The 13,439-nt window shown below is 61.2% G+C and overlaps 1 protein-coding gene and 1 non-coding gene across 2 annotated transcripts; one reads left to right on the top strand and one right to left on the bottom strand.

Annotated features, from left to right (window-relative positions):
* Window positions 1-1,957: 1,957 nt before the first annotated feature.
* On the bottom strand, window positions 1,958-4,466 carry LOC103300811 (uncharacterized). The gene is made up of 4 exons (XR_003614403.2): window positions 4,387-4,466; window positions 4,261-4,316; window positions 4,081-4,168; window positions 1,958-2,314 (listed from the first exon to the last, which is right to left on the bottom strand). It is a non-coding gene; the product is annotated as an uncharacterized LOC103300811 (transcript).
* A 420-nt stretch (window positions 4,467-4,886) lies between these two features.
* Window positions 4,887-10,718, top strand: CCDC51 (coiled-coil domain containing 51). Its single transcript, XM_054729851.1, has 4 exons — window positions 4,887-5,039; window positions 7,564-7,883; window positions 9,122-9,286; window positions 9,761-10,718. Exons 2-4 carry the CDS (start codon window positions 7,572-7,574, stop codon window positions 10,484-10,486), a joined length of 1,203 nt encoding a protein of 400 aa, XP_054585826.1. The 5' UTR covers window positions 4,887-5,039; window positions 7,564-7,571; the 3' UTR covers window positions 10,487-10,718.
* The last annotated feature ends 2,721 nt before the right edge of the window (window positions 10,719-13,439 follow it).

The following is a 13,439-nucleotide window of genomic DNA, read 5'->3' as shown; positions in this document are numbered from 1 at the left end:
AGGGAGGGCTTGGGCGGGGAGTGTGAATGGAGAGCCGTCGTGAGCAGTTGTGTTTGGAATGTGTCCATTGGAGGTCGGTCTCGGGCGGACAGTCTAAGGGGAGAGGTGACCCCGAAAGGGCTGTGCCTGTGTTGGAGGGCTGGGAGCTAGCTCCTCAGGCAGGTAAGGCATTCATTCTTTCCTCGGAGCGCTGGGGTGTTGTCACCCCGAGTGCTGGCCATGCGGACGTGAGGGGGCTCAGGAGTCCCGGAAGGCCCCTGGAAGTGGCCCCCGGCCCACAGGCTTTGACCGGGCCGCAGCAGGTGCCGGACAGGCAGCAGGAACAGGGTGAGGGAGAGTAACGGGCAGTCCTCTTTCCGCCTTGCATGCTTAGTGCCAGGCGTGGCCTGGGAATGTTTGTGAAGGCCGATGGTTGTCAGGGCCTAGCGGGTCTTGAAGACCTGCGTTTAGTTTTTGAGGTCATTGGTGCTTTCCCTCAGCTGCCCAGACGCCGAAGGCTTGTCGTAACTGCTGCAGGTCTCCGGGGCAGGAGCCTGCTTGACGCGCTGGAGGGATCAGGTTCCACCCTGGGACACTGCGCTGGCACTGGCTCTGGGCGGGCTTTCTCGGCAGCTCGGGGCTGGGTGCCAGCTGGCAAGGCCCCACAGGGAATGCCCAAGACGGTGCTGATGGCGCGCGGCTTCCCAGGAGAGGACCAGAGCAGGCTTTTCCCTTGTTAGTACCAAGCACATTAGTCATAAAACAGGGTTTAGTTTATCAAAACCTTTTCCAGTTTTGACCTAGCAAAATCTGCCCATGTCTAGAGACCTGATGGGGTTGTTTTTATCCTCACCCGAGGACATTTTTCCCCACTTTTTTTTTTTTTAGAAAGAGTGTAAGGGAGGGAGGGGGGAGAGAGAAACATCTGTGTGAGAGAGAGACATCGATTGGTTGCCTCCCCCTGGCGTCAGACTCTGGAGACCGTGTGGAGAGCACATTCTGAGAGAGCTTAGCATCATTCCCATAGGTGTATCAAGGGTTCCGGAGGGGGGATTCAGACTTGTGCCTCTGAGTTGCCTCAGTTCATATGCATTTAGCACATACGATAGATGGCCTCTGTCCTCCAGGAATTAATCCTGGAGTGAAGGGTGATAACAAACCTCAGGAGAAAAAAATGAAACACGGCCTCCACTTTAGAGCGGTCAGGAAGAGCCGTCATCTAAAGGGAGTCTCCAGTATCCAGAGGAGGGACAGGCAGAGAGGAGTCGGTGACATGGTGAGGCAGGAGCTTACTTGGAACACAGGCCACTGAGGCTCAAGATGGATCAGGAGGAGCAGCAGCTATGGAAGGGCAGGGAGTGGTGTCTGGATCCCTTAGGGCCTCACGGTCATTGTAGAGACTCTGGCTTTTGCCCTAAGAAGCCACGGAGGAATTTGATCCCAGCAGACACCAGGTAACTTAGCAGTTCAGCACCATCACTCGGTCCCGAGGGAAACAAGGGTAGGGGCAGGAAGACACGTTTGGAGGTGACTGCAACAATCCAGGTGAGGGCTTTAGGGTTGGGGATGGTTCTTGGGAGAAATATGAAGGGGTCCGATTTAATTCCTGACGGGTTGAATATGGGGTATTAGACCCTAGCACCCAGGAAGGACCTTTCTGAAGCCCTAGAGGAAATGCAGACCTGGGGACCCGGGCGTACGCTTGGTTCTTAGACTCTCAGGAGTCTCTTTCCCCGTCTGCTACTTCATAGTGCAGTGTGTGTGCTGCTCCCCTCCTGGGAGAAGCTCCCTGACAACAGGAACTGTCCGCTGGTACAAGCCCAGCCTGCATGCAGCAGACGCTACGCCAACAGCCGAGCAGCCCGTTAAAGGAAAAGGCAACGTGGATGCCCGAGAAGGGTGGCTTTTCTTTCCAAAACACAAATTCTCCCACCAACGTCATGTATTCTTTCGTATGTACAACCACACAGAGACAACAGCCATTTCCAGCCAGTTGGTTTAATTCCAGGTGTTACACAGAGTATCTTGAAGAACACGCTTTGACAGGATTCTGAGCTGGGTTCACGCTGACCACACAGCTAAGGTTGAAATGGCAGAATGAGAAGAACTGAAGAGATGAGCTGATGCATGATTATCATTATCATTAATTATTTTTTTTTACAAAAGTTTATTCTTAAATGTACCACAGCCTCCAAGACAACACTTCATTTTAGCTCTAGGTGGCAAGAGATGTGACGACAGGAATCCTGATGTTAGGAGTGGAATTAAGGATCACCATTGCCCGAGGCCCAAGGAACAGTTCACTTTTTGCCCGATTTCTTAATTCCACCTGTGGCTGCAAAAGGGGAAAAGAGTCAGTCAGGGAAGAAGACAGTTCTGGCCGAAGCCTGGGGCTCCGCTCTCCCACTGGGCGTCCTCTCTGACACAAGCACGTACATACGGGGCTTTACCCATGTTATCCTTCCCGAGGGGGGGAGGGGGGGGGCGGGGGCAGGGAGCAGAGTGAGGATGAGCAGGGGCACAGGAATGGCTGTGCACTGGCCTGCAGCTACACCGTGTCGTGTGCTGCATCGCTGACTGGCTCACTGAGCCTCGTCTCCTACCAACCCACTTTACAGAGACGAAGTCTGAGTGTCAGGTATTGTTCAGCGTTACAAACTGGTATGTGATGAAGCCAGGATTCCAACCGGGCAGTCTGACTTCCAAACCCATATTCTTAACTGTCACATCATACCACACTACCTTCTGTATTATGACCCTGGAGTCTGGTTTACTCGGCATCTTATTTTTCCCTATTTACAAATGACTATATTTGTGGCAAACGGTAGGTAATTTAAGAAACAGTTGTAGAATTAAGTGTGCCCAATATAAGAATGAAGATCCTATTGTGACAAAATAAACTTAAAAAAATTACAGGATGTGCCCGGCCCATTGCCCAGTGGTTGAGCATCAATCTATGAACCAGGAGGTCATGGTTCCATTCCCAGTCAGGGCACATGCCCGGGTTGCAGACTCAATCCCCAGTGTGGGGTGTGCAGGAGGCAGCCGATCCATGATTTTCTCTCATTATTGATGTTTCTATCTCTTTCTCCCTCTCCCTTTCTGAAATCAATAAAAATATATATATTTTAAAAATTACATGATGTTGCCTGGCTGGTGTTGCTCAGTGGTTGTCAACCTATGAACCAGGTCACTGTTCTATTCTCAGGGCACATGCCCAGGTTGTGGGCTGGATCCCCAGTAGGGGGTGTGCAGAAGGCAGCCAAGCAATGATTCTCATCACTGATGTTTCTGTCTCTGTCTCTCCCTACCTCTCTAAAATCAATTACTTATATATATGTGTGTGTGTGTATATATATATATTTTAAAGGATACCTCATCACATCATTCAAAAAGGAATCTCAGTGCTATGTGGTTAATCAACAATGAAGCCCACTGGGAGAGAAGTCTTGGGGAGCCTGGATGACACTCACACCATCCCAGCCTCTACTGCGCCACCCCCCCCTCAGTGATCCTCCCGGGCACAGGCCCCTGCGGAGGAGACGATCACTGACTGGATGAGTGTGAACAGCACTGAAGCAGCACAGAAAACACTGGGGCTGCTGGGCTTGGGGCATCTTTATCTGAAAAGGGGCAGAATGGTGGGGGGTCAGCTTTAAAAAGGCACGTGGAGCAGCAGCCCGCATGGCAGCCTGTGCTTTCTACTTTCGTCCGGGCACATCCCCAAGTCAAAGGACTCAGGATGCCAACCCATTTACTACCGTCAACCACAGGAGCAGCGCGTCACGAAGCAGCGAAATACGACTTTGGGGGCCAAGCAGCTGGGGGGGGGGGCTGTCTGGAAACCCCACTGGTTGCCTTTGGTGCGGGATACGGTGGGCCCCTCTGCGTTTCCCTAAGGAAGGGAAGGCCAGGCTGCCCGGGAGGCCGGTCTGGCTCCCGCCCCTTCCTGCGGCGGCGAAGCCCAGCCTGGCCACGGCGGACACGGAGGACCGAGACCTGGCCACTCACCGAGGGGCAGGACCGGGACCTGCTCGGCCCGCCTTCGGGCTGATGCTCAGGGCAGGCGTCCGGCTTCGGCCCGGCCCGGCCCTCACTTACCCAGGGGGCCCTTCCCCGCGGCCTTCGCTTTCAGCTCCTCGAGTTTCTTCTGCTCCTCCTTCTGCCGCTGCTTGAACGCCTTGTCTTCCTGGGGGAAGCAGAGCGGGTGCCGTCCGGGCGGGCTCCCTCCGGGCGGGGTGCCCACCCCTCCGCGCCCGCCCACGCCCGCGCCGCCCTCACCTCGTCCATCTCCTTGGCCTGCTTCTTGGGCTGCTTCAGGGGCTTCTTCTTGCCACCTGCGGGCGACAGCGCACGCTCATCCGGGCCCCGTCCGCCCCGCCAAACCCGCCAAACCCGCACACTCACCTTCGCGGCCGGACATGGTGCCTGCGCCCCGGCCCCAGACCCTGCCACCGGAAGCCCCGCTCCGGCCCCGCCCCTGCGCCTGTGCCTCCACCGGGCCCGCTGATTGGCTCCCACACAGGAAGTCGTGTGCCCGCTGCCGGAAGCGGCCTTCTGGAGGCGGGCGCAGGTGCTCCGTTGGGTTTGCGGCTCGGGCACTAGGCAGGCCAGGTACGGGGTGGCACTGGGGTCCCCTGCCGGGGGAGGTCCGGCACCGGGAGGGGTGCCTCACCGGAAGGCGCCAGCCCCGGACCGTGCGTGGGAAGGGCTTGTGCAAAGACCTTGGAGCTTAGCGCGTGTGTGGCCCTCGGAAGGCACAGCGAGGCTTGGAGATGCAGGGAGGCGGCGGCGGCGGGGGGGGGGGGGGGTCACCGGCCCTAGAGCCTTGGAGGCCCCCCCGAAGGAGTCTGGGCTTTATCATCGAGTCCCGGTCGCGACTTGTTGCACTTTCTGCTGATGCCTGTAGCGTGTTTGAGTTGCGTGTGCACCACGCGCAGGCGGTGGTCTCGGCGTGGAGGACGCAGCCGTGAAGGGAGCAGAGCCTGCTCCGGCAGAGCCGAGCCCTGGTGGGTGAGACAGACTGACTGGAAGCCAAGTGAAGAAGAGAAATCCATACCGTAGGTCATGTGACATGCCCCTGGAGAAAAATAAAGCCGAGGGAGTGGGGAAGGAGTGCTGGGGTTTGAGCAGGTCTTGGGAAAAGGGCAGGGAGCTCGCGGTACGGATAGTGAAGGCTGGTGTGAAGGCCCTGCAGGGGGGACAGGCTGGTGCGTCCCAGCCACACCAAGAAGTCCACGCGTGGCAGGTATGTGAGCTGAAGGAGGCGTTAGCGAACCTTATTGCGGCGAACATTTAGCAGTTTGTAGGTGTATCACAGCATCGCATTGTACCCCTGAAACTACACAGTGGTACACGACAGTAATATCTCAGTAAAGCCGTGGGGAACGGTCCTTGTGATTGGAGCAGAGTGAGGAGAGACTGGGAGACGAGGTCAGAGAAGAATGGGAGCAGGAGGTGCGTGCCCGGCAGGCCATGGGGAGGACTGGCTTTTGCCTTGAGAGAAATGGGGAACCGCTGCCGGGTTCGAGCAGAAGAGACATGTTTTGAAAGGACCACAGCTCTGTCCACAGGAGACTGGAGGGGCGAGAGCAGAAGCAGGGAGACCTGTCCAGAGGCTCCCGGGATAGCCCAGGCGAGGGACGCTGGCCAGTGGGACCAGTGGGGGCGGGGGCAAGAGGGAGAGGGATTCTGGGTTAAGAAAGGAAGCGGCCTTGGCTGGTGGATTGGGTGCGAGGTGGGAGAGAAAGCCGAGTCAGGGAGGAGGAGACATTGTTGGCCTAAATCGGACGTGGGGGTTTCCCTCCGTCGAGATAGAGAAGGCTGTGGGAAAGGCACGTTTGGAGGAAGAGCGACTTGGAAGTCATCGGTGTGTCCCCTCCTGATGTGAAGTCCCGATGTCACCACGCTCCTGTTCTAGGGAGGGCGTAGGTCACACACCATGTGTGTCTGACGGGGAAACGTAAAGCGGGCAGGGTGGACAGGAGGGAGGTTACAGGAAGGCCTCACCAAGAGGCGCTATTTGAGCAAAGACATGGAAATCGGGGGGGGGGGGGGGGGGGAGCGACTGGCCGGGCGGAGGCAGCGTGGCCGGGTGGAGGGATGGCAGGGCACGGGGGGTCGTGCTTAGCTGGCGGGCTGGCTGAGTGGAGTGCAGGGGTGGAGAGAAGGAAGAGGACAAGGGCTTGCTGGCCACCGCAGGACTGGTGTTGATGCCAGGTGAGTTGGGCACCGAGGGACGGGACCTGGCGTAGGAGCGAGCTGCCGTGAGAGGAACAGCTGTGCGGGCGGAGGCTGTAGCTGCCATCTCTGCCAGGAGGGCGTCCTGGGGTCCGAGACTGGGCTGCTTCCTGCTGGTCGAGGGAGAGCGGGAGAGAAGGCGAGGAAGTTGGAGGAAGCGGAGAGGGAGGCGTGATTTCAGAAATACAGGCTGTTGAAAGCTGCAGATGGGGGGCGGGGAATCTGAGGAGCTCTGGCTGGGCCTGGCGGGTGGACGTGTTGCGGGGCCTCCGGAGGGCAACGTGGAGGAGTGGGCTCGGGAGAGAAGGGGGTTGAGGGGGAGTGACAGCCCGGGGACGCCTTTCTGCTGAGCGCGCCTAGGCGGAGGGGAGTGAGCCGTGCTGGGCAGGGCTGCGGGCTTTGCTCTGAGGAGGGTCTCCCGCAGGGCTGTTGGGGGGTCAGAGCCGGTGCGCGGTGGGCACTGCATGAGGCCTGGGTGGCCTGCCAGACCGCGGGGGCGAGGATGGCATGTGCTCCCGTGCCCTGAGGGCTGGGACTCGGTCAGGGGCCGCACCAACTTGGAACCACTGCTGGGGATGCCCCCTCCCTGCTGCGGCTCTCAGCTCGGGCCACGGGCCCAGGCGCTGTGCCCCCCCGCCCCCCCCCGACCTCCGGCGTGGCGTTCAGGAGGCCTTGAGCTGCTCCACGCTCGGCATGGGGAGGAGGCTGCGGGCTCTGCCCTCCTCTGTCCGAGTCACCGACAGCAGGAAGCCCCTCTCTCCTTTCGCACCTGCAGCGCCTCCCGTGGGTCCCTGTCCCAGCGTCCTCTGTCTGTGGCCACCAGGTGTCGCTCTGACGGCCCGAGCGGGACGTGGGGGTAGGGGAGGGGTTAGGCCAGAGGAGGGTGCTGCTGGCCCAGGCTTGCCCTCTCTCGGGAAGGGGGTTCCTCTGTCACAGCGGCTCTGGGGCTCAGCCAGGCCTGACTGGACAGTGGAGACACCCCGTGCTGTTCCTTCAGGTGGGAGACGTAGGTTGGGCCCCTAACATCCGAGTGAGGCTGAGCAGGGAGGGGTGACGGGAACCTGAGCTGTGGCGGCGGCTGGGGCTGGAGCGAGTGAAACGGGAGCTGTGACCTGGAGCGTGTGGGCGTGGAGGGCGGACGGACAGGCTGGTGGGAACCTAGGACACCCCGTCCTCCGCGGGGCCGGGCCTGGTCGTCGGGTGTAAGCCTCCAGCCCCAGCGGAGTGGCACTCGGTTTGGACCTTTTAATGGCAGCTGGTCGGTTCAGAGCTGACCCAGGCCTTGACGCCTGACGTGGCCAGCCTTTCTCAGCTGGGGGCTGCCCTGTCTGTGTCCCCCCGCAGGCCTCCCGATGACGGGGTGCAGCACCGTGTCTGCCATGCAGTACGCCGCGGGCGTGCCCCCCGCCCTGGTGCGGAGAGGCCTCCTTGGACGGGACTTCCTGGCGACCAGGACGCTGTGCAGCCCGGGCCCCGGGCGGCCCCGAGAGGAGAGACCCGGGGAGGAGGCCCTGCGGCTGCCCCAGCGCCTCGCGGTGCAGGGACGGGCCCTGGGCCACCGCCTGCAGCAGCGCGCCGCCGCCAAGGCCTCCGCCTGGTGGGAGAGATACGAAGAGTTTGTGGGGCTCAACGAGGTCCGGGAGGCCCAGGGAAACGTGGCGGAGGTGAGGAGGCCCGGGGGGCGGGGCGGGGGGCGCCCTCTGACCCGGGAAATGGGCCTGGTGGCTCCTGCCAGACACGTGGCCACACGTCCAGGTTTGCCTTTTCTTGAACGAATTCCACTGGGGGGGCGGGGGTCGGGACTGGAGTGCCCCCGGAGCGGCCGGCTTTGCTGCTGCTGAAGACCAGCTGCTGACCACTGAGCTGGCCACGAGGCCGCCGGGCAGGCAGCGCCACTTCCTTCAGTGGCTGCGCCCTCCCCGTGCTCTCACGGCCCCGCGTGGAACGGAACCTCCCATGTGGAGGCGGAGGCCGTGGGAACTTCACACCGTGAGGTGGGGGGCGCTGCCTGTGATTGTCAAGTCCTTTTGTTAATCCTCACGCAGATATTTCCCATTGATTTTTAGAGAGAGTGGAAGGGAGAGGGGGAGAGGGAGAAACATGGATGGGAGAGAAACACATCGACAGGTTGCCTCCTGCATGAGCCCCGACCAGGGCCCGGACCGGGGAGGAGCCTGCAACTGAGGTACATGACCTTGACTGGAATCGAACCCGGGACCCTTTGGTCCGCAGGCCGACGCTCTATCCACTGAGCAACACTGGCCTGGGCCCGCTGGAGGTTCTGAGGCGGTGCTGTCCCTCCCCTTGACGGTCATGACCCTGGCTGAGCAGTGCCTCGTGGCGCTGTGTGAGGTGTCAGTACGGTGACGCCCAGAACATCCTAACAGTGCGGACCAGTGGTTTCATGCTGGCTGTGCCCAGTGGCCAGGTAACGTTTTACATCAGTGTTAAAGGCGGGCTTTGAAACTAAGTGCCTGTTGCGTTTCGAGGTTCATTATTGCGTGTTCTCACAGCTAATGTCTTTTTAAAGCCCGATACTCTGTGAAACTGTGTAACAGGAAGCGAGGATTCTGCCCCGCCCGCCCGCAACCTGCTGAGAGCAGGCTTCTGTCTGGGGTCTGTCCGACCGCAGTCGCTGGCCTGGCACCGCCGGTTGTGCGCACTCTCAGCTGCCTCCCGGGCCCTCGGGCGTGTGTTCCCACGTGAGTGGGTGAACCCGCTGGTTCTGACGGGGCGCAGGGCTGCCCTTGGAGGATTCCTGGCTGAGCCAGGTCTGTTTCTGAGGCTCAGTCTTCCCGGCCCCCCCCCCCCCCGCCCCACCCTCTTCTTGGCCCGTCTGGTTGGGAACGAGCCGGGCCGTGTGGGTGAGGAGAGGGGCAGGCAGCTTCCTGTCCCCCCGCAGGCCGAGAAGCTGTTCATGGTGGCTCGAGGGCTGGTCCGCGAGGCTCAGGAGCAGCTGGACGCGCAGCAGGCCAAGCTGAAGGAGGTGAGGGACCGCCTGGACCGCACCCCCAAGGAGGACAGCCAGTACCTGGAGCTGGCCACCCTGGAGCACCGGATGCTGCAGGTAGGCCCCGGGGGAGCCCTTCCTCACCTGGGCAGGGCCCCGCGGGCAGGCCACGGAGGGGCCGGGGGAACCCTGGCGGGTCTGAGGGTCAGGCCTGGGGAGGAGGAAACCGGAAGCTCCCTGGAGGGACAGGGCCCCAGGCTTGCTCAGCCCATCGCCCACGTCCTCCTGGAGCGCTGGGTGGACGTGCCGGGCATGTGCTCTGGCCCCACATGGCCAAGGAGGGGGCACCAGAGAGTGCCAGACGCCCCTCTGGCGGCACATCCCTTGTCTGGCAAACACCAAGTCGGCTCGGGTGGCGGAGGGGGAGGGCAGTGCGGCCGCTTCGGCCACCCCGACTCCTGCTCCACCCGCACCAGGCTTACGCTGCCCTCGCTGGCATGTCATCTGGGGTGACAGCGGGAATGCGCTGGCAGCCATGGCGGCGGGGCCACCTTGCACGTCGCGGCTGTGTGACCGGCTTCGCTCCCGCAGGAGGAGAAGAGGCTGCGCACGGCCTACCTGCGGGCCGAAGACGCCGAGCGGGAAAGGTTCTCCCTCTTCTCCGCGGCCGTGCGGGAGAGCCACGAGAAGGAGCGCACGCGGGCCGAGCGGACCAAGAACTGGTCCCTCGTCGGGTCGGTCCTGGGGGCCCTGATCGGCGTGGCCGGCTCCACCTACGTGAACCGCGTGCGGCTGCAGGAGCTGAAGGCCTTGCTGCTGGAGGCCCAGAAGGGGCCCGCGAGCCTCCAGGAGGCCATCCGGGAGCAGGCGTCCCGCTATTCCCTCCAGCACAGGGACCTCCACGACCTCATAGCGGACCTGCGGGGCCTGGTCCAGGCCGAGCCGGGGCCGAGCTCCGGGTCCCAGGCAGGCACCCCCGCCCGAGACCGCGACGCAGACGTCCTCTCAGCCGCCCTGCGAGAGCAGCTCAGCCACTCCCGGCAGGTCCGCTCCTGCCTGGAGGGTCTGCGGGAGCAGCTGGACAGCCTGGAGAAGACGCTCGGCCAAGTGGCCGGGGTGGTGCGGCTGGCGAAGGCCGCAGACCCGGCTCTGCCTGGCTCCGCGCTGGAGCCGGGGGGCCTGGTCTTGGTGCTGCCGGACATGGAGCAGCGGCTGGAAGCCCGGGTCAACAGGAACACCATCTACAGCACGCTGGTCACCTGCCTGACCGTCGTGGCCACCATGCCGATGCTCTACATGCTGTTCAGGGCCAGCTAGCCCGCCCCTGCTCAGAGGGCCTCGGCCGGCGGGTGTGGATGCAGCCGAGGGTCCTGGTGGTGAAGGGACGCTTGGGGGTCACACGCCACCCCAGCCCGAGTGTGGGCACCGTCTGTGGTGCACGGCGGACAGACACACTTTCCTCCGTAGGCAGTGCTCATCTAAATTAACTAAGAAAACTTTGTGCTGACATCTCATTAAAATATCTTTGAGTTTATATTATTTAAAGTAATTTACATCAACTGAGTTTTACTTGTTGAAAATTGAGATTCGAGACTCAAGGGTTTGCAAAGAACTTACATACTTACTAGAGGCCCGGTGCACAACATTCATGCACTGGGGAGGGGGCGCGGGGTCCCTCAGCCCGGACTGCGCCCTCTCACAGTCCGGGACCCCTCAGGATGTCCGCAGTCCGGGGCTCTCGCAGTCCGGACCCCTCGCTCCTTACCGCCTGCCTGCAGCAGAGGCAGGAGAGGCTCCCGCCACCGCCGCTGCTCTGGCCAGCCATGAGCCCGGCTTCTGACTGAGTGGCGCTCCCCCTGTGGGAGTCTGCCCCCCTGGTGGTCAGTGCGTGTCATAGCGACTGGTCGTTCCACCATTCGGTCAATTTGCGTATTAGCCTTTTATTATATAGGAGGATATGTATTGCCCATGGACAATAGGGTAGTGAAGACCTGGGGGTGTGAGGAGGAGGGTTAAATGGGGGGGGGGATGGGAGATATCTGTAACACTATCAACAATTTTAAAAATTAAAGCTATATTTAAAAAAATAAAAACAACAACAAAAGACTCGAGGGCTGGTCTGGAATTGCGGACTCTCCCCCTTCAGCTCCTCTCGTCTCACGGTCTCCTTGGTTTGGGATGCGCTTACCCTTGAGGTCTGGACTTTTTATTTTGGGTTTCCTGGCCTGCCCTCTGCTTGCCCAGCCGTCCCGAGTCAGGAAGCCTGGGCATTCCAGTGAGTGGACCCTCACCTGCCGCCTGGCATTGGTGACCATGGTTACTGCCCCTCTCTGGATCACTTTCTCTGCCACGGTGGGGGGAACCCCCTGGTTCTAATGCTGGACAGATATCCAGAGGAGAGCAGGGGAGGGGCTGGGGGGGGTGATAAATATTCTGGAGACATAATGAGGGGACTGGTGGCCGGTCTGGGTCCCGGCCCGGGTGCAGTGCTTTAGGTAGCACTGGGGTGCCACTGGGCTGAGTGTCCCCCTTCACAGCCCAGGGGTGGCCCTTACAGGCCTGAGCAGAGGTCAGCTTCCCGGCAGACAGCGGGAAAGGGAGGCAGTGACGGGGAGGGCCTCCCAGAGGTGGGCGGTGCCTGGGAGGCATGAGGCTGACTACCCTGAGGACCTCTGACCCGCTCTTTTTCCAGGGGGAAGGGCAACCTTTGACCTTCCGGGCTGAATGTTGTGTGTGGCCTTGTGTGTCCTGAGTAAGCAAGGGCAGTGGGGAGGCCTCGCTCTCCCGCTGGGCGTCGGGGACCCCTTTCAGAGCACCCCGAGGTGGTGCCCCGGGGCGTGCTGAGCGGAGGCCCTGGAGCCAGTTTCCCAGGAGGAGCCCTCAGTCCAAGTGACCCCGTGACCGCCCCCCTCCGGGTGCTATGAACCGCCTGGTCATTTGGTCACTTCATCCCTGGCAAGGTCTTCTTTGTTTTTGTTGTTTTTATTTTTACTGATTTCAGAAGGGAGAGCGAGAGAGAGCGATAGGTACAGTGATGAGAGAGAATCACTGACCAGCTGCCTCCTGCACACACACACACCCCCACCGGGGATCAAGCCCACAACCGGGGCATGTGCCCCTGACCGGAATCAAACCCAGGACCCTTCAGTCCACAGGCCAATGCTCTATCCACTGAGCCACACCGGCCAGGGCGGCAAGATTTCCCTGGCGATGGTCCCCAGGATGGTATGGGATGAGACGACCTCCTCACGTGGGGTGTGCAGACTCCTGACGGGGCAGCAGGGGCCGTGTCTGCGGACAGGTGAGGGCTACTGTGGGGGTTGCAAGTCCCAGGTCCCCCTTTGGGTGAGGGAGGTCCTGAAGGGTGTGCACCTGAACAAACGGGTTTAGGGAGGAGAGGATACCGACGCTGAAGGGCTGCCCGGGGAGGAAAGCTGTGATCTGGCCCAGGGGATGGCGGTGGGGCGTGTGGAGCATAAGGTGAGAGAATGAGGCGGAGGAGCTGGGGTGCAGATTGGCAGGCACCTGGGGTCCTGATGTCCGAGGGCCGGGAGTGAGGGAACTGGGGAGAGGGTCGAGGAGAGGGGGTAACCTGAGACGCCGGGAAGGGGAATCTGGGAGGCAGAGTTGGGTAGACTAGAGTGAAGCGGACTCTTTCTTTTTGTCCTCCCCAGAGGGCATTTCCCATTGATTTTAGAGAGCATGGAAGAGAGGGAAAGACAGAGAAACACATCGATGGGTTGCCGCCTGCATGAGCCCCTACCAGGGCTCGGGCCAGGGAGGAGCCTGCAACCGAGGTACCTGCCCTTGACCGGAATGGAACCCGGGACCCTCCGGTCCGCAGGATGACGCTCTATCCACTGAGCCAAACTGGCCAGGCATGAAGGCAGACTCCTGATGGAGGCTGGCAGGTGGGAAGAGGGTGCTGGTGGTGGTAGCTCTTTGGATAGTAGCGTGTGGATGACCTGAGCCTTCTGGTTCACACACACACACACACACAGGTTCACACACACAGGTTCACTCACACACACACACACACACGGAGCCCCTGGGGGCTTCCAGGGTGATGTGTGGGTGACCCATTAGCCTCCCAGGGGCCTGGAGCCCCCTCCCACCAGGCCGCTGGGACCCGGGGCCTGGCTGGTTAGCCGTGGGCGGCGGGGCGCGCAGGGCCCGGCAGGGGGCACACATGGGCCTCGGAGCGGAGCGCCTTCTGCCCACGGCCCGCCCCTCGGGAAGTCCAGGTATTCGCCGCCGAGGGAGTTGGGAC

The sequence above is a fragment of the Eptesicus fuscus genome, chromosome 18, assembly GCF_027574615.1.
Source record: "Eptesicus fuscus isolate TK198812 chromosome 18, DD_ASM_mEF_20220401, whole genome shotgun sequence".
Classification (NCBI taxonomy): domain Eukaryota; kingdom Metazoa; phylum Chordata; class Mammalia; order Chiroptera; family Vespertilionidae; genus Eptesicus; species Eptesicus fuscus.
Note: the sequence above shows the minus strand (reverse complement) of the source record. Positions and strands in the feature narration are given on the sequence as shown.

Bases quoted from the DNA above. Each gene is read 5' to 3' on its own strand.
- CCDC51 (XM_054729851.1), top strand. From the start codon at position 7,572: ATGACGGGGTGCAGCACCGTGTCTGCCATGCAGTACGCCGCGGGCGTG. The intron at 7,884-9,121 runs GTGAGGAGGCCC...GTCCCCCCGCAG, and splicing joins CCCAGGGAAACGTGGCGGAG to GCCGAGAAGCTGTTCATGGT. The intron at 9,287-9,760 runs GTAGGCCCCGGG...TCGCTCCCGCAG, and splicing joins TGGAGCACCGGATGCTGCAG to GAGGAGAAGAGGCTGCGCAC.